This window comes from Mastigoproctus giganteus, chromosome 8 (genome assembly GCF_048544385.1).
Source record: "Mastigoproctus giganteus isolate SK-2022 chromosome 8, ASM4854438v1, whole genome shotgun sequence".
NCBI classification, from domain to species: domain Eukaryota; kingdom Metazoa; phylum Arthropoda; class Arachnida; order Uropygi; family Thelyphonidae; genus Mastigoproctus; species Mastigoproctus giganteus.
The window spans coordinates 231,730,763-231,751,135 of NC_143582.1; the positions used below are offsets into that span (position 1 = coordinate 231,730,763).

The window sequence follows — 20,373 nt, forward strand, 5'->3', positions numbered from 1 at the left end:
GAGGGTGATAGCCTAAATAAGTTTAAAGCTCAGCTGGACAGGTATTTCGAACGAACAGAGGGGTGAAGTGGAAGTGGTTATTTTTTATTTATTTATTTTACTTTAATTTTTTTGGCTGATGCTGCATAAGCTTGCTTTCTTGCATCAAATGCCTCTACTAATGCTAATGCTAAAAAAAAGTAATGATGAACAAGTATGCCACAGAAAGGGTATAATCATTGAAGGAGCAGTAATTGAAAAAGTGGATTCATATACTTACCTGGGACAAGTCATTAGCTATAATAATGATAAATGGCTGGAAGTCAAGAGAAGAATAAATTTCGGGTGGAGAGCACTCAGGAAATATAGTCACGTACTGAGGAGCAATAACCCAATTTGTCTGAAATGTAAAATAATGAACCAATGTATACTTCCCACCATGACTTATGCAAGTGAAACTTGGGCACTCACCAAAAAGAATGGAAAAGAAGCTGAGATCTACACAGCAAAGAATGGAATGAATTATATTAGGAATCAGACTGTTAGATAAGAAGTGAAACATATGGATTAGGTAGAAAACTCAAGTAAAGGACATTCTTATCAAAACTAAAGAACTAAAATGGTCTTGGGCAGGACACATAACTCGAATACGTGATGATGGATGGACTAAGAAAATAACAGAATGTTACCCAAGAGGAGCTAGAAGAAAACCTGGAAGACAACGATGGAGATGGACAGATGAAATTCCCGAGTTTTTGTGTAGTAAATGGGTGTCCATTGCACAAAACAGAAGAAACTGGAAAGTTGCTTGAGAAGCCTTCATCCTGCAGTGGATTGTAAATGGCTGATGATGATGAGAGCATCTTTTGATTCAGGGGAGGCCCCTAAGAACTGTTGTAGAAGTGCAAGTTTATTCAGAATTCAAAAAGTGAAATCAAAAAGTGACATAAGTAATTACAGACCAGTTAGCTTAATTTCTGTTGCAGGAAAAATAATGGAGTCACTGCTTAAAGAAGCAATGCAGACCATCCAGACAGGAATGCAATTATACTGCAGTCACAGCATGGGTTTGTTAAGGGACAGTCTTGTCTGACTAAAATATTGTATACTATGATGCAATAACAAAGGAACTGGATGCCAAAAATAATTTTCATATAATATACTAGGATTTTAGGAAAGCTTTTGATACTGTTGCATGTAAGAGGGGTAAAGGAAAGGGTTTTTGCTTTAGTAAAGGTTACTACTGTATTCTCAAACTGTTTTTAAATTCTGCACAGTGGGACTAATTGATGACGTTACCAAACAGCAAATTCTAAATGGGAAGCATTCATGGATTAATCTTGGAAGCTACTAGCCTCTTCATACTAACTAAGAAATACTGTTCAAAATTCAGACCTAAATGGATGTCAGATGAACTAATGAGATTCATGACAGAGAAGAAAAATGCATGGGATGCATATAAATTATCAAGCAACACAGAAGCCTATGGCAGATATAAGTCTGTAATAAAGTCACAGAGGAAGTTAGACAAGCAACAGCAGATTATGAGAAATCTTTGGCAAAGGATGCAAAGAAAGACAGCAAAGACTTCTTTACTTATGTAAGCTCTGGAAGGAAGCAGATAAATCAGATTGGTTCACTTGATATCAATGACTCAACTGTTCACAATCCTGCTCAGGTGACAAACTGAATAAGTATTTTGCAATTAGATTCACACATGAACGAATTCTTTAGGAAAGTGGATTCCAGAAGTTTATCAAACTCTAACAGAGAGCCAAATGATTTTGTAATAACTGAGAGCAAAGTAAAGGAGAAATTGATGAAGTTAAACATAAGAAAGTCACCTATGGTGGACGGGATCTATTCAGTTATATTATTATTATTTTCCATATGGTGCAAGGAAGCCTGAGGCTTATGCTGCACCAGTCAGAAAAAATAAATAAATTTCTGAATTACCCCAAGAGAGAGAGAGAGAGAGAGAGAGAGAGAGAGAGAGAGAGAGAGAGAGAGAGAGAGAGAGAGAGAGAGAAACAACAGTCAGAAGTAGAGGGGAATTACCAAGAAAGAGAAGAATGATGATGTCCAGCTCAGGACCCTGGGTATGGACCCAGGACCCAAGCCCATACTCACCAGATGTGAGCCCCCGGGGTTAAAGGAGACAGCAAAGGAAGTAAGCAAACCCTTAGCCATAATTATGAGAGCATCCTTGGATTCAGGGGAGGCCCCTATAGACTTAAGATTTGTGAATATATCCCTAATTCATAATGAAAAGGAGACATGAGTAATTACAGACCTGTTAGCTTAACATCTGTTCCAGGAAAAATAATGGAATCACTGGTTAAAAAAGTAATGCAGAACCATTTGGACAGGCATGCAATTATACTTCAATCACAGCATGGATTTGTCAAGAGGCAGTTTTGTCTAACCAATCTGATAGGTTACTATGATGCAGTGACTGAGGAACTGGATGCATAAAATAATTTTGACATCATATACTTGGATTTCAGGAAGGCTTTTGATACTGTTGCATATAAAAGACTGCTGTACAAACTGCAGCAATGTGGCATTAAGGGCAAGTCACTGCCATGGATAAAGGGATGGTTAAGTGGAATAAAACAGTGATTATCAATGGGCACTGCTCTTCATGGACTAATGTTATTAGTGCATTTCTCCAGGGTTCATTGTTGTTTTGAATATTTATCAATGATATTGATGAAGGTATGTTGGAGATGATACAAAGGTTGGCAGGGTGGTTAATGACAGTCATGAGCTGAGCTATTGCAACAAGATATAGGAAAATCGGGTCAACACTCAGGGTAACGGAGAATGAAAAAAACACCTTGGGATAATTGTGAGATCAGATATGACATTCTCTGAGCAGTGCAACCATGCTGTCAGGACAGCTCATGGGATTTTGTCAATGATATACAGAAACTTGGCCATGGTTAGGCCACATTTTGAGTACTCTATACAGGTCTGGAGGAGGCCTCAGTTTAGGAAGGATGTTGTTGTTGTTTGGTTTTTTTTTAGGAGCATTAGCAACTATTGTACAAATTGGAGCAGAATGGTATTAAGGGTAAGTTGCTACAATGGATAAAAGGATGGTTAAGTGCGAGAAGACAGAGGGTGGTAATCAAAGGTGCTGCTCTTCTTGGACTAATGTTATTAGTGGAGTCCCACAGGGTTCGGTGTTAGGTCCACTGTTGTTTTGTATATTTATCAATGATATTGATGAAGGTATATCAGGCTTAATATCGAAGTTTGCAGATGATACAAAGGTTGGCAGGGTTGTTAATGACAGTAATGGCAGTCTGCTACTGCAACAGGATCTAGATAATTTGGGCAGATGGGCTAAGAAGTGGCAACTGAAGTTTAACCTTGACAAATGCAAAGTACTGCATATGGGTAGAAATAACCCCAGAGAAATGTACCAACTGTGTGGTACTACACTTAAGGTGGTAGAAAATGAAAAAGACCTGGGAGTAATTGTGCAGTCAGATATGAAGTTCTCTGAGCAATGCAGACAGGCTGCCAGGGCAGGTCATGGGGTTTTGTCAATGATATATAGGAATTTTGCTAGCAGGGAAAAGGAGGTGATTATCCCTCTGTATAAGGCAATGGTCAGGCCACGCCTTGAGTACTGCGTACAGGTCTGGAAACCTCATTTTAGGAAGGATGTAGATTTACTTGAGCGGGTACAGAGAAGGGCAACAAGATTGGTGAGGGGAATGAAGGGATCCTCTTACCAAGAGAGGCTTAAGTTCTGCAAATTGCAGTGGCTGGAGACTAGGCACCTGCGCGGTGATCTGATTGAGGTATATAAGGCCTTGAATGGATTGAGCACGCTGAATTCTGATGGGATCCTTCCACTTGTTCAGATTACGAACCTAAGGGGGCATAAATTCAAATTAAGAAAAGACAGATGTAGAATAGATGTGCGGAAATTTGCCTTTAGCCAGCGGGTGGTTAATTGCTGGAACAAACTTCCATCTGTCGTTGTGGAAGTTGATAGGTTGAATAAATTTAAGGAGGAACTGGACAGGCATTTGGAGGGAATGGTGTGATTTTTTTTTTGGCTGATGCTGCATAAGCTCATACATTTGCTTTCTTGCATCACATGCCACTACTACTACTACTACTACTACTACTACTAAGGCCATATTGCTCCGGGAATATGCGGTGGTCATTTCCTGACCTTTCCGCATCCTCCGTATTTGGTGGTGACGGGCTCGAACCCCGGTCTAATCAAGAAGTGTATGCTACACACTGCTGCTCCTTCCCACCTGGCTACGGAGGCGCCAGGAAGGATGTAGATCTGCTGGAATGTGCAGAGAAGGGCAATCAGATTGTTTGTTTGTTATTTTGTTTTTAGGAGCATTAGCAACTAAGGCCATATTGCTCCGGGATATGCAGTGGTCATTCCCTTACCTTTCCGCATCCCCCGTATTTGGTGGTGACGGGCTCGAACCCCGGTCTAATCAAGAAGCGTGTGCTACGCACTGCTGCTCCTTCCCACCTGGCTACGGAGGCACCGCAAGGAGCAATCAGATTGGTAAAGGAAACAAAAGTCTGGTTTTACCTAGAAAGGCTTAAGTTCTGCAAATTGCAGCATCTCCATACTAAGTATCTGTAGGGAGATCTGATTAAGGTGTTTAAAGCCTTAAATGAATTGAGTAAGCTGAATGTTAATGGTATTCTTTCACATGCTGATACTATACATATGAGGGGAAACAAATTCAAGCTGAGGAAGGGTGGTTGCAGGGCAGATGTCCAGAAGTTTGTCTTCAGCCAATCAGTAGTTGATTGTTGGAACAGGCTTCCATTTGTTGTTGTGAAAGTGGATGGGTTGAATAAATCCAAGGGATAACTAGACAAATTCTTGGAGTGCATGGGATGGGTGAACCATGTTTTTTTTTGGCTGATGCTATATAAGCTGACTTTCTTGCATAAATTTGCCATTACTACTACTATTGCTGCTGCTACTATTTCTTGTTACTAGAAATCATTAGCCTTCTCATTCAAACTATGTCAGCATGACTTCATACACCTGAACAAATGCTTTTGTGGCTGTGCAAAACTCGCTTGAAGAGGAGCAATACTCACTCAAACTATGTCAGCATGACTTCATACACCTGAACAAATGCTTTTGTGGCTGTGCAAAACTCGCTTGAAGAGGAGCAATACTATTTATCAAGGAATTAAATGATCAGCCACTGTAGCTATTTTTGAATGTGCTCATGTGGACTTACCTAAGTGTGAGGATGGAAGATACCATTTTGCAATTAAGTAATTCAGCCATGAACTTATTATTATTATTATTATTATTATTAGCAGAGGCATATGATGCAAGAAAGTAAGCTCATACAGTATCAGCCAAAAAAAAAAAAAAAATTCCATTTCACTCATCCATTCCCTCCGAACGTTTATCCACTTCACTGAATTTATTTAAGCTATCAACTTCCACAATGACAGACGGAAGTTTATTCCAGCAATCAACTACCCGCTGGCTAAAATGGATTTCCGCACATCTGTTCTACAACTGTCTTTCTTCAGTTTGAGTTAATGCCCTCCTCAGGTTTGTAATCTGAGCAAGAGAAAGAATCTCATCAGCATTGAGACTACTCAAACCATTCAATGCCTTATACCCCTCAATTATATCACCTTGCAAGTGTCTAGTCTCCTGATGCTGCAATTTGCAGAACTTAAGGATTTTTTAAGGATCCCTTTGCTCCCTCGCCAGTCTTGTTGCCCTTCTTTGTACTCATTCTAGTAACTCTATATCCTTCCTAAAATGAGACCTCCAGACCTGTACTTAAGGTGTGGCCTAACCATTGCTTTATACAAGGGAATAATCACCTCCTTATCCCTGCTAGCAAAATTCCTGTACATCATCCCATGACCTGCTCTGGCAGCCTGTCTGCACTCAGAAAACATAATATCTACTCACAATTCTCCCCAGGTCATTTTCATTCTCCACTACGCTGTGTGTAATACTACACAATCAGTACATTTTTCTGAGGTTACTGCTACCCATATGAAGTACTTTGCATTTGTCAATGTTAAACTAGTTGCCCATCTGCTCAACTTTTCTAGATTCTGTTGCAGTAGCATAGTCCACGAAGAGCAGTGTCCATTGATTACCACTCTCTGTCTTCTCCCAATCAACTGACCTTTTATCCATTGTAGCAACTTGCCCTTAATGCCATACTGCTCCAATTTGTACAGTAGTCTTTCATGTGCAACAGTATTAAAAGCTTTCCTAAAATCCAAGTATATGATATCGAAATTATTTTTTTGCAACGATTCCTTTGTGACCACATCATAGTATCTAATAAAAAAAATTTTTCATACAAGACTTCTCCTTAACATGCTGTATCTGAATTATTATTGCTGTCTTGTTTAGATGATCCTGCAATGCTTCTTTAACCAGTGACTCCATTATTTTTCCCGGAACAGAAGTCAAACTAACAGGTCTGTAATTACTTGTGTCACCCTTTGATCCACCTTTGTGAATTGAAGATACATTTGCAGATCTCCAGTCTGTGGGGATCTGAGTCCAGAGATGCTTTCATAATTATGGCAAAGGTTTTGCTTACTTCCTTTGCTGACTCTTTTAATATAACTGGATAGATCCCATCCACCCCCAGGTGCCTTTCTTATGTTTATCGTCAACAATTTCTCCTCCACTTTGCTCTCAGTTATTACAAAATCATTTAGCTCCCTGTTAGAGTTTAATAAGTTTCTGTTCTCCACTTCACTACAGAATTCCTCACTTGTAAATATAGGTGCAAAATACTCCTTCAATTCATCAACTACCTGAGCAGGATCATCAACAGTCGAACCATCAATATGAAGTGGAACAGACTGCTTCTTCCCATTCCTTCTAGAGTTTACATGAGTAAAGAAGTCTTTAATGCAGTGGTTTTCAACCTTTTTTTAATAACGGCACCCCTAAGTAATTTTTTTTATTTTGCAGCACCTCTACTCAATTTTCTGCCTGTTAGATCCGATTCTCTCTCTCTCTCTGTATATACATATATATTTATATAAAATGTATATATAACATTAAAAGATATATGTTATATGATTTTTTTACAATAATATAATTATAAAAATTACATTTCGTAATACAAATTATATATATATAGAGTATATAATTTTATTCTTTATATAGAGGTACTAAGTAAACATCAATTATAGGTCACCATAAAATTAAAAGGATACCGTACACCTTTTTATAATGAAATAAACATATAAATTAAAAAATAATAATAACTTTAAGTAACTTAAACCCAAATTACGTGGCGCCCAGGTTGAAAACCACTGCTTTAATGTTTTTCTCTGCATACTTTGCTGAAGATTTCTCGTAATCTGTCTTTGCTTACATAACCTCCTTTTTGACTTGATTACAGACTATTTTAAATTCTATACAGTGGGATCTATACTGGATTCTATACAGTGTCTCTCCTGATAATTTATATGCATTCCATGCATTTTTATTCTCTGCCATGAGTTTCATTAGTTTGTTCATCTTACATCCATTTAGGCCTAAACATTGAACAGTAATTTTTAGTTGGTATGAAAAGCCTAATAGCTTCCAAGATTAATTCCTTGAATGCTTTCCATTTAGATTTGCTGTTGTTAACATCAAAAGTTGATCCCACTGTATAGAATTTAAAACTGTCTGAGACCACCATAGTCACTTTATGAAAGCAAAAAACCCTTCCCTTTACCCCTAATGGTAGTTACATCTTTAAGTAAATCCCACCTCGTATAGGTGCCTCAGTAGCCAGGTGGGAAGGAGCAGCAGTGCGTAGCACACGCTTCTTGATTAGACCGGTGTTCGAGTCCATCACCACCATCACCAAATACTGAGGTTGCGGAAAGGTCAGGGAATGACCACCACATATCCTGGAGCAATATGGCCTTAGTTGCTAATGCTCCTAAAAACCAAAAATAACTAACTAAATAACCACATCAGTACACTGTGATTACTGCCACCTAGTGGTTCCTTTATCTGCAATTCTTAATCTATGAATAATCACTGCTGATAATCAGATCAAGAGTATTACTCCTTCTGATTGCCTTTCAAACATACTGCTTTAGAAAACAATAAATCAATAAATGTCTTGCTAGTGTACGAGTGACCAACTCATAAGTTGCAGTCAATATCTGGGAAGTTAAAATCTCCCATTATAAGACATTCTGATTTACTCACTCACTCTATTTCTCTGTACAGTTAGCATTAGCATTAGTAGAGGCATATGATGCAAGAAAGCAAGCTTATGCAGCATCAGCCAAAAAAAAATAAAAATAAAATAAAATAAAACTTTCACTCCGTTCGTTCGAAATAACTGTCCAGCTGAACCTTAAATTTATTTAGGTTATCAACTTCCAGAAAACAATTGTTTGTTGTACTCATCAGAGTCATTAGGCCTACAATATACTTCTACCCACATTTTTTCTTTCCAACTGTTTATGTCTCACTGAACTGACTCAGTATTGCACTGTCCACCAATACCAACTGGATGCACTTCCTGAGAATTTATGTGTTTCTTAACTAACAGCATAACCCCTCCTTGCTTCCTATCCTGTCTATCCTTTCTGTACACATTGTACACCCCAAATTCCAATTCTGCATTTCTTATATCTGTATTTTCAATAGATGGTCTAATCTTGAAGGCTCGAGTGGAAAAATTTCCTAAACAATTTGGACGTGACAATTTTGTATGTAACAGCAGTTGGCTGGATCGATTTAAAAACAGAATACAAGCATATTAATTTTTTTATTTATTGATTTGAAATTATTGTTTTTCTAAAACTTTTGATTTAAATTTAGTAGTATAACATTATTTTGTGATTTTCTGATTAATTTGGTGTATTTATTCTTTACTCGGCCTTGTAATTGCATAAAAGTATCGGTAAAGGTTTCCACGTGTTTCAACTCCGCTAACCGTTCGTAATTTTCCCGCCTTTGTGATACGATATACCGTACTAGATAGCGTTAGTTGAACTTCGTTAGCAGTTAAATTGTACGTTTAAATAAATACATATAACGACTTAGATTACAAACGTAATATAATTAATTTTATTTAACATAATTAATTATACATATAACCACTTAGGTTACGTAACATAAATAATTAGTAAAAACAAATAATTAATACATAACTTGATACGAAAGTTATATAAAGGGATTTCGCAGATAACACTCGTTACTGAAACGTAAATATTTCGTAGATAACACTCGTTACTGAAACGTAAATATAGCGTTATAACTGTGTTTGGATACAAGTTTAGGATTTAATTTTGTACAGAAATCGAAATTTTATTGAAAGTAACTCTAAATCATGACTCAAACCAGAGCAGCAAAGCAAAGGGCTCAAGCTAATGGGAATGCTGTGGCCCAGGGGAGAACTGAGGGGGGCAGTTGTCCTCTGAATCACAGCCTTGTAAGATGCACTATTTGCTTGATGTTTGCGGAGCAGTCAAGTATGGGACATGATACTGCCATGGGGGATGTCTTTGTGTGTGTGCGATGCAAGGAGTGTAAGGAGATAAGGCGACAACTCAGCGTTGTTATGGGCCTATATGAGAGCTTGAAGGATAGGGTGGATGCCCTCGAAGGATTACAAGTGAGGGGCCCATCAAGCTCTCAGCTGCCCACACCAATGCCAGAGCTTGCACTTGGTCATCGCGGAACACAGCGGCAACCCCCAAGGCAGAATGCACTGGTCCCAAAGGAACTAGTAGTTGTTGGTGACTCTATTGTCAGGGAAACGGGAAACATGCTTTGTAAAAAGGATAGGTGGAATAGGACCAGGGTATGTCTGCCAGGGGCAAAAGTTGATGACGTTGTAGAGCGGATATCATCTTTTAAGGGCACAAAAGGTGATATAGTTGTACACGTTGGCACTAATGACATTAAGAGTAGGAGACCGGCGGAATTACTTGACAAGTACAGGTCACTGATGAAAAAAAGCCGTGAATTAGGGTTGAAATTGAAAGTGTCTGCAATTCTGCCCAGACACGATAGGAGGGAGTATATGATGAGAGCCCTGTCAATCAATTCGGCCCTGGAAAGATTGTGCAGGGCTCAAGGGGTAGAATTTTTTTCAGCCTGGTCTGTACTTGTTAACAGGAGAGACTGCTTCTACAGGGATGGGATACACTTAAATAGAAAGGGTGCAAGAATGTTTGCTGATGCTATCGAGGCAATGTTAGGTGGGTCGGAAAACTGCTAGATTGGGGGGATACAAGGACTAATAGATTAACAGTAGCCACTGGCAGAGGTGAAAGTGATTCTTGCACTGCTTCTATTGGAATGAGCCGCAGCCTGGAAAATAAGATGCAGGATATTTCAGAGACTGCTGGGAATCATTGGGGTACAAGTAAACACATGGGTTGTGTTAGGGTAGCTAAGAAAAAGAACAGGTGCATGTATACTTGTGTGTACACCAATGCTAGGAGTTTAGTAAATAAATTTGATGAATTTGAGGTATTGCTCAAAACATCAAAGGCAGATATTGTGGGGATTTCAGAGACGTGGTGTCACACAGATATAAGAAATGCAGAACTGGAATTTGGGGAGTACAATGTCTACAGAAAGGATAGACAGGATAGGAAGGGAGGAGGGGTTATGCTATTAGTTAAAAAACACATAAAATCCAAGGAAGTGAAGCCAGTCGACATCGCTGGACAGTGCAGTGTCGAGTCAGTTTGGTGTGACATAAGCATTGGGAGATCAAAATTGAGAGTAGGAGTGTGCTATAGGCCTAATGACTCTGATGAGTATAATAAGAAACTGTTCGGAGAAATAGAGTGGGCCAGTAAATCAGAGAGTCTTATAATGGGGGATTTTAATTTCCCAGATATTGACTGGAATTTGGGGGCTTGTCACTCACACAGTAGCAAGGCTTTTGTGGATTTATTGGATGATTGTTTTCTACATCAGCATGTTCGGGAGGCAACTAGAGGGAGTAATACTCTTGATTTGATTATCAGTAGTGATTCTTCATGCATTAAGAATCTGCAGATAAATGAACCACTTGGTGGCAGTGATCACAGTGTGCTGAAGTGGGAGTTACTCAAAGAGGTAACTACCATTAGGGGTAAAGGGAAGGGGTATTGCTTTCGTAAAGGCGACTACAATGGACTGAGACAATATTTAAATTCTATACAGTGGGATCAACTGATGATATTGCCAACAGCAAATTCAAAATGGGAAGCATTCAAAGAACTTATCGTGGAAGCTACTAGGCTTTACATACCAACTAAGAAATATTGTTCAAGGTTTAGGCCTAAATGGTTGTCAGATGAACTAATGAGGCATATGGCAGAGAAGAAAAATGCATGGGATACATACAAATTAACACGTGACACGGACGCCTATGATAGATACAAGTTGATCTGTAACCAAGTTACAAAGGAGGTTAGGCAGGCGAAGGCAGATTACGAGAGATCCTTGGCAAGGGATGCGAAGAAAAACAGCAAAGAGTTCTTTACTTATGTAAACTCTAGAAGGAAGGGGATGAATCAGATTGGTCCACTTGAGATCGATGGGTCAACTGTTGATGACCCTGCTCGGGTAGCTAACAAACTAAATGAATATTTTGCATCGACATTCACACATGAGGAGTTATTCAGCGAGGGGAATGCCAGAGGTGTATTCAAATCTAGCAGTAAGCTAGAGAATCTTGTAATAACTGAGAGCAAAGTGGAGGAGAAATTGTTGAAGATAAACACAAGAAAGGCACCTGGGGTGGATGGGATCTATCCAGTTATATTAAAGGAGGCAGCAAAGGAGGTAAGCAAACCCTTAGCCATAATTATGAGAGCTTCCTTGGACTCAGGGGAGGTACCCATTGACTGGAGATGTGCAAATGTGACCCCAATTCACAAAGGGGGATCAAAGGCTGACACAAGTAATTATAGACCTGTGAGTTTAACTTCTGTTCCCGGAAAATTAATGGAGGCACTGGTGAAAGAAGCACTGCAGGATCATCTAGACAAGACTTCAGTTATAGCTAGGACACAGCATGGTTTTGTTAAGGGGAAGTCTTGCCTGACCAATTTGATTGGATACTATGATGCAGTCACAAAAGAACTGGATGCAGGGAATAACTTTGATATTATATACTTGGATCTTAGAAAGGCTTTTGATACTGTTGCACATGGAAGACTGCTGCACAAATTGGAGCAGTGTGGCATTGGAGGCAAGTTGCTGCTATGGATAAAGGGGTGGTTGAGGGGGAGAAGACAGAGAGTGGTAATCAATGGACACTGCTCATCGTGGACTAATGTTATTAGTGGAGTCCCTCAGGGTTCAGTATTGGGGCCTTTATTGTTTTCTGTATTTATAAATGATATTGATGATGGTATATCAGGCTTAATGTCCAAGTTTGCAGACGATACGAAGGTTGGCGGGGTTGTCAAGGACACTACTGACACTATGCTGCTGCAACAGGATTTGGAAAGGTTGAGCAGATGGGCTTCGAGGTGGCAAATGAAGTTTAACATTGACAAATGTAAAGTACTACATATGGGAAACAGCAACCCCAGAGCAACGTATCAACTCTGTGGTACTACACTGACAGTGGTAGAGAATGAAAGGGACCTGGGGGTGGTGGTGCAGGCAGATATGAAGTTCTCTGAGCAGTGCAGACGAGCTGCAAGAGTAGCTCATGGTGTATTGTCAATGATATATAGGAATTTTTCTAGCAGGGATAAGGAGGTGATTATTCCCTTGTATAAGGCAATGGTCAGGCCACACCTAGAGTACTGTATACAGGCCTGGAGGCCTCATTTCAGGAAGGATGTAGAGCTGCTGGAACGAGTACAGAGAAGGGCAACTAGATTGGTGAATGGGACAAAGGGGTTCTCTTACGAAGAAAGGCTTAAGTTTTGCAAATTACAGTGTCTGGAAACTAGGCACCAGCGGGGTGATCTGATAGAGGTGTACAAAGCCTTGAATGGTTTGAGCATTCTCAATGCTGATGGGATTCTTCCTCTAGCTCAGAAAAATCACCTGAGAGGGCATAAATTCAAATTGAGGAAAGACAGATGTAGGATAGATGTGCGGAAATTTGCCTTTAGCCAGCGGGTGGTTGGTGGGTGGAACAGACTTCCATCCCTTGTCGTGGAAGTTGATAGTCTAAATAAATTTAAGGCTCAGCTGGACAGGTATTTCGAACGAACAGAGGGGTGAAGTGGAAGTGGTTATTTTTATTTATTTATGTTACTTTTTTTTTTTTTTTTTTTTTTTTCTTTTTTTTTTTTGGCTGATGCTGCATAAGCTTGCTTTCTTGCATCAAATGCCTCTACTAATGCTAATGCTAATGCTAATGCTAATGCTAATGCTAATGACACAACGTCTCTGATATCCCAACAATATCTGTCTTTGATGCCTTGAACAGTGCCTCAAATTCATTAACTTTAATTTCTAAACTCCTAGCATTGGTGTACATGCAAGTTTACATGCACCTGTTCTTACTCTTAGTTAGCCTAACACAGCCCATGTATTTGCTTGTTCCTTGATGATTCCCAGCAGTCCTTGAAATCCCAAACATCTTGCTTTCTGGGCTGCTGCTCATTCCAATAGAAGCAGTGCAAGAATCACTTTCACCTCTACCTGTGGCTATGTTAATCTATTAGTTTATGTACCTCCTCCAAGCTAGCAGTTTTCTGACCCACCTAACTCTGCCTCGATAGTATCAGCAAATATTCTTGCATTCTTTCTATTTAAATGTATCCCATCCCTGTGAAAGCAATATATCCTGTTAAGAAGCACCGGTCGCACTGAGAAAATTCTACCACACATGCTTTGCACAACCTCTCCATGGCCAAACTGATTAACAAAGTTCTTGTCATATATGCTCATCAATATTGACCTTTACTTGTTAAGTAAGTCTGCAGTTCTCCTACTCTTGATGTCATTGATGCCAACGCATACAACAATATCACCCTTTGTGCCCTTAAAAGATTATATCTGCTGTACAAAGTCAATCAGCTTATGCCCCTGGATGAACATGTTTGCATGATCTGCACAACTCAGAAGAAGATTATGTTCTACAATAAAAGATGGAAATAAATATTTGGCGAGCATGTCATCATCACCACCATGAAATGCAATGCAATGTCTATTTTTGCATTGCTTTATATGCACTTCAAGTCACCATCATTTTGATTTGTTTGTAAATGTCAAATTATATTGCATTTCTTGCTGCTAGAAATTGAAAAAGCATATCTGCATGTGATACACAATTCAAATATGCTATCTTTTTCAGATTTTACAGTACATGGAAAATCTTATGAATGTGTCTTCTAAAATTTTAGATCTTTGGCATCTTACTGAAGGGCATAGTAATTATCTTTGCACTACACAAGTATTATTAAATGATTGCACATAACACAGACCAATGTTATTATCCCACATTACTATTTTGCAATGTAGATTAGTACAGCACACCTGAAAGCCAATTCTATAACAAAAATAAGCAGAAATTTGTAAAATTAAAAAAAATTCCAATTTTAATATAGTTTTATTATTTTTTGCGAAAATAAAAAGAGAAATAAAACTGTTTCTGAAAATATATTACAATGATGAGATGGAGACAGGTCAAATCAAGTAAAAAAGACATTCTTCATCATAAATTCAGAGAGCTGGAAACTATGATGGAGGCAAGCAGGCATTGCTTTCCTCCATTTTGCTATATAACAGTTCTAAAATCACAGCTATTTGCTTTCTTGTTAATATTTATCTTATTTATGTTCTGATTGGTAGTCAATAGTAAAGTGGATGGTAGCAGCAGTGGGTAATCTTATTTGTTCATGAGGGCATTCCCCTGTACCCTAGCTATTTTGTCTGATATGGTGACAGTCCAACCATCACTATAATATTCAAACCTGAAATGTTAAATATTCTTTATACATCCTTAGATAACAATCAGTCGATTTTTTAATAATATTTGATATTAATACAAACAAGCAAAGAAAATAGGTCTAACTTTAAATATTAAATGCTGTACACTTAATAACACAGTGTTCAGTGTTTAATACTTATTCAGATTAGCTTACTTGCATAATGTAATTTAAAGAATGTAATAGTATGAAAATATCTGTACATCAACAGTAAATTAGAAATGAAAATAATATCTATGGATACAACAGAAACAGAACCAAGGAAATGAATACAAAACATGCAAATTCCATCACAACACAAAATGTTATAGTTCTATCACAAACCACACACAAGGCCCTTCTCAAGATGGACTGTGGCATCCTTCACAGCATAGGCATAAGCAAAGGCAGAAGGAGGTAAGGCAGGACGTATGTAGTCTATAGTTTATTGAAAGTAACCTTGGTTAGTACAGAATAACAGAACATTAAGTAAGAGTAGCTAAAAGTTACAGAAGTTAAAAGAAATTTGTTAAATTTCAGAAAGATTCAAATTTCAAAAATGTTTTTAAAAAAAATTTAATTTGGTTAGCACAGTAGGTTGTAAATAAGATATTTTAACATCTCAGAATAAACATCTGTATGAAAATGGATTTTTTTTTTTTTTAACATGAGAAGCATTTCATACACAAAAGATTTTTAAAAATGTTATAAATTAGTAGGCACTCCATGGTGTAGCTGATTTAAATTTGGAAGAACCTGGGTTTGTGAAAGAGAAGGAACTTTTTCTTTCCAGGCATTTTCATCTGATGCTGAATTAGTAGTCTTTTACATTGAAAAATTCTAGCTTTTAACTCACAGAACAGAAAAAAAAATTATAAATGTAAGATCCTTCCCCACCACAACACTGCCTTATTAAACCAAGGAGAAACTCCTTAAATCACCATTCTCATACCACTCAAACTTCTTAATCTTTCAACCTATTTGTAGCCCTACACATAACTGATTCAGAACTGAGGATAGGTAGCACAGCAAAGTGATCGATTCTCATTTTGACTAGGAAAATATCTAAACTTTACAAGCTCTGCTTCTGAGAATGCTACTTCTACTTGGCAAAATGCCTGGCACATGGACTCCTCCCTTTCAGCCCATGGATTTAAATACAAGGCCAATCAGAGACCTAAGCATAACATCTGGAATCAGATTACTTGTAATGAGATAAAATTTCCTAACTACTATATCCAACATAATCATAATTCTTAAAATAACAGGTGGCCCCCATTCCCACAACATAAGAAAAATAGGCAGCACTGAGATGAATTATACACAATTTCTGATACCTGTAAGTTTGTCTCATCACTGTGCTACCCCATATTATTGTCCTTAGGCCTTGGGATCTAAAGTTAAAACTTTACAGGACTGATAAAAAAAAAAAAAAAAAAAACAGTTTCATTCAACTCACAGAACCACAGCCAATTAAAGATGCCAGACAGTTTAGAAAGTTTTTACAAAACTCACATTGAGCAGCAAATAAGGAAAAGGACCATACAGTTATTAGTTTGATAAAATGAATTATTATGCTTACTGGATCATATTTTGTAAATATTTTGCTAATTTCAGACTACATTAAATCCTGCAAAAATCTGCTCACTTGGCAGTGTCTTGAAGAAAGAGGTGTAAATTTCCTATTTATTGTCCAGCTCTCAAGTTCCAAATGTCTCAGAGCATAAAGATCTGGGGATTATGGGATGAAAAATTAATATTGCACGTCTCATCTTAAAAATTCTAAAATTAAAGCTATAAAAGCATTTTGGATTATTAGACAAAATTCATATATGAGATTATAATTGCACAAATAAATGATATATCCATTGTTCTTACAGAAGACTGTAAATTAAGTGTAGAATTAACAAAATATCAACAAGAAAAATATTAACAATAATCATAACCATTCAAGTTAATTCTTAGACCATACTGATCATTATAATTTATTTCCAGTTTATATTTTATAACTAAATGAACACTACTCAGCCTTCATTCAAATGCACATAGGCAGACATATCTCAGAGACTCTATATAATATTGGTGTAGATACACCATAGTTTACCCACGAATTAAACTATGTGCATAGTGTGAAGGCATTGTTTTAATATCTCAACCCCAGGAGCTCACATCTGGTAAGTATGGGCTTGGCACACCCAGGGTCCTGAGCTGGATATCATCATCCTTGTTCTTCCTTGGTGATTCCCTTCTACTTCTGACACTCTCTCTCTCTCTCTCTCTCTCTCTCTCTCTCAGGTTGACTCAGAATTTTTTTTTTTTTTTTGCTGGCGCAGCATAAGCTTAGGCTTCCTTGCACCATATGGCCATTACTAATACTACTAATATTGTGGCTACCTTCGCACTATGTACATAGTTTAATTTATAGGTAAACTATGGTGTATCTACACTGATATTATATAGTTAATTTAAACCCATATCATATTTGCCTTGCACATTTAATCTTCAAATCTCAAAGACTCTGTAACAGCTTTCAGACTAAAACCATTTGCTATTCAATTTATACAAGTATGAACTTCTATCCAAACATGGAGAGTAGAAAAACATTCTTCAGGTCATTGTTTTTAAGTGTTACTACTGCAGTGATTTAACAAATTTCACCTCTGAGGATGATGAGAAAGAAATCTGTTTTCAACACAGTCTGTCATAAGCAAATCATATTGGGTTCAACATCTACATCTTGAACATACTGAAGCATTCTGGTAAGTATGGGTTTGGCAAACTCAGGGTCCTGAGCTGGAAATCATCATTCTTCTCTTTCTTGGTGATTCCTTTCTACTTCTGACTCTCTCTCTCTCTCTCTCTCTCTCTCTCTCTCTCTCTCTCTCTCTCTCTCTCTCTCAGGATAACTCGGAAATTTTTTTTTTGGCTGGTGCAGCATAAGCCTCAGGCTTCCTTGCATCACATAGCTAATAATAATAATAATTTGATCACACTCAGTGAAGCAGAGCCTCTGGATGTAGCACGACAGTTTGTGAGAAGCTCTCAGAGTAGATAGGGGAATCCTTCATTGATAAATGTCTGAGATGTTTAGAGCTGATACGATTCTGGCATATACTGTTTTTTTTTTTTTTTTTAATTTATTTATTGAAGAAGGCCATCCCCACCAGTTTGCCTGGCAACCCCACCATCTATTGAAATTCTCTACAGGTAATTTATAGCATAACATATACTACCACTAGTTATAATCATTCTTGGCACATAGAGATGGCCAGGGATTGTTTGTCTATGTACAGATGATGTCGGATACAGCATCTGTCATCTGCCAACGTACTGATAACGTCATACACTAAATCACTATAACACCTCCAATTTGGAGGTTCATTAACTCACGTGTCAATGAAACAGCTATTTAAAATTAAAGCTGATCATGAGTCTGTTGATCCTGATTAGAGGATAAGTCTTTATCACAAGAAATATTTAGCTGTTTCACCTTACCACAGAAAGTTGACTTTGTATTCACTACATAAAATTGCAGTCGGCATAAGTCAAGAACTTTGTAACCACAACATATGCAGATGATGTACCCATCACAGAAATTTCGAAGCCATAATCAAAAATGGCACTGCTCAGGAAATGGAATCCAATCCATATATAAATCTATGCAGTAATGGAATGACAGGGATGTAGCATCCTTTCATTAAATACTAAGGAATACGCAGCTTAGTAGCAGCCCAGTCCAAACCAACATTTTCAAGAAACAAAGCAACAATACTGTTATCAAAATTTGAATTCGGATATTTCCTTCAGCTGGTTACAGCATTGTGCAGGCAGGTCGAACTGGCAGCCCTCTGATATTTTGAATGCATTCCCCCCCACCTAGAAATGTTTTAAACTTTCACACGAACAGTGGTAAATCTGTGTGAAAATAGTGATCAATGGCAATAATTAAGAGAGATGCTAACATATGATTTAAAATTTTTAATTTAACATATAAGATTTAAAGCTAAACATTAAAAAGGGCACCTGCAGTGGATGTAATCTATCCAATTATATTAAGGAGGTAGTAAAGGAGTTAAGCAAACCCTTAGCTGTAATTATGAGAGGCCCTGTGGACTGGAGATGGACAAATACATCTCAAATTCAAAAGGGGGGATCAAAGAGTGAAAAGGGTAATTATAGACCTGTTTGTTTGACTTCTGTTCCAGGGAAAATAATGGAGTTACTGGTTAAAGGAATAAAGCAGGACCATCTAGACAGTAATGTTGTTATACTGCATTCATGGGATGGATTTGTTAAGGTGGCAAGCTTATTTGACCAATCTGATTGGATACTATGATGCAGCAACAAAGGAATTGGAGGCACAATATAATTTTGACATTATATAGTTAGATTTGTTGTTGTTATTTGGTTTTTAGGAGCATTAGCAACTAAGGCCATATTGCTCGGGGATATGCGATGGTCATTCACTGACCTTTCTGCATCCTCTGTATTTGGTGGTGACGGGCTCGAACCCCGGTCTAATCAAGAAGCGTATGCTACGCACTGCTGCTCCTTCCCACCTGGCTACGGAGGCGCCCATATAGTTAGATTACAGAAAATCTTTTAATAGTGTTGCAAATAAAAGATCTAATCTTAGCAGTTGAAGAGAGCATATGTGTTTTAAACTGACATTGGCAGATTAACTGAAGGGGATTAATATCTATCGGGTGTCTGGTGGACAAAATCTTTGTTTGAAATTTATTTAAATTTAATTTCTATAATTTTTAAATTTTATTTCAGTAATTTTAAGAAATTAATTTCTACAATATTTTGTAAATTCAATTCTTAACTTTTGTAAAGTATTTCTGCTAAGTTAAATTCTTTTCAGTAACTTCAGTGGCTTAATTTTAATTTCAGTAATGGATAAAGTTTTGGTAACAATTCTGTATCATATTATAAATTTAAATTTTGCAATCTTTCTTAAGTTCAAATTTTACCTAAATAATTGTTGTTATACAATCCACTTTCAATACATTTTCCAAGGGCATCAAGACTAGACAGAAAAGCCAGTGGGTATCCTGGTGTGTTGTGAATTTGTTGCTTGTGTAGCCTGTAGCATGTATTCTAAGGTCAGTGTAGTAGTAGTAAAACCAAGCTCAACTGATGATTCTTTTCTTTGCACGTGATGTAAGGAGTGTGTGATCTCAAATTAAGACTGTGCATTACTAGAAGAATTTGAGTCACTGAAGAAACAGGTGGTTCATAGAGATGGCCCTAGAGTAAAAACGAGTATATATAGAAACCCCATGTGCCAGGGGCAATATATGCATTGTAACACAGCACAAGCCAACAATCACAAGAAAAGTGTTATTAGGGCCTTGTTGGATAGGGCTGGGTCCCACTGTAGCACTTCTCAAGATAGAAAGGAGGAAGAGATTAAAAGCATTACAGAAGATCTCAGAAAATATGGTACTCCAGAAGGTTTTAGATAAATATGTTTGAGAAGGGGAACATGGA

The 20,373-nt window shown here is 37.7% G+C and overlaps 1 protein-coding gene across 3 annotated transcripts in view; it reads right to left on the reverse strand.

Annotated features, from left to right (window-relative positions):
- The window catches only part of LOC150082412 (spondin-1-like), a 366,276-nt gene that overhangs the window by 63,086 nt on the left and 282,817 nt on the right, over positions 1-20,373 (reverse strand). For 2 of the 3 annotated variants that reach the window (XM_090379272.1, XM_090379275.1), the window contains exon 13: positions 15,223-15,315. The exons of the other annotated variant lie outside the window; for it this stretch is intronic. In XM_090379272.1, the coding sequence (XP_090235398.1) occupies positions 15,223-15,315 (93 nt within the window). The remainder of the gene's footprint in view (positions 1-15,222; positions 15,316-20,373) is intronic. 3 annotated transcript variants of the gene reach the window in all.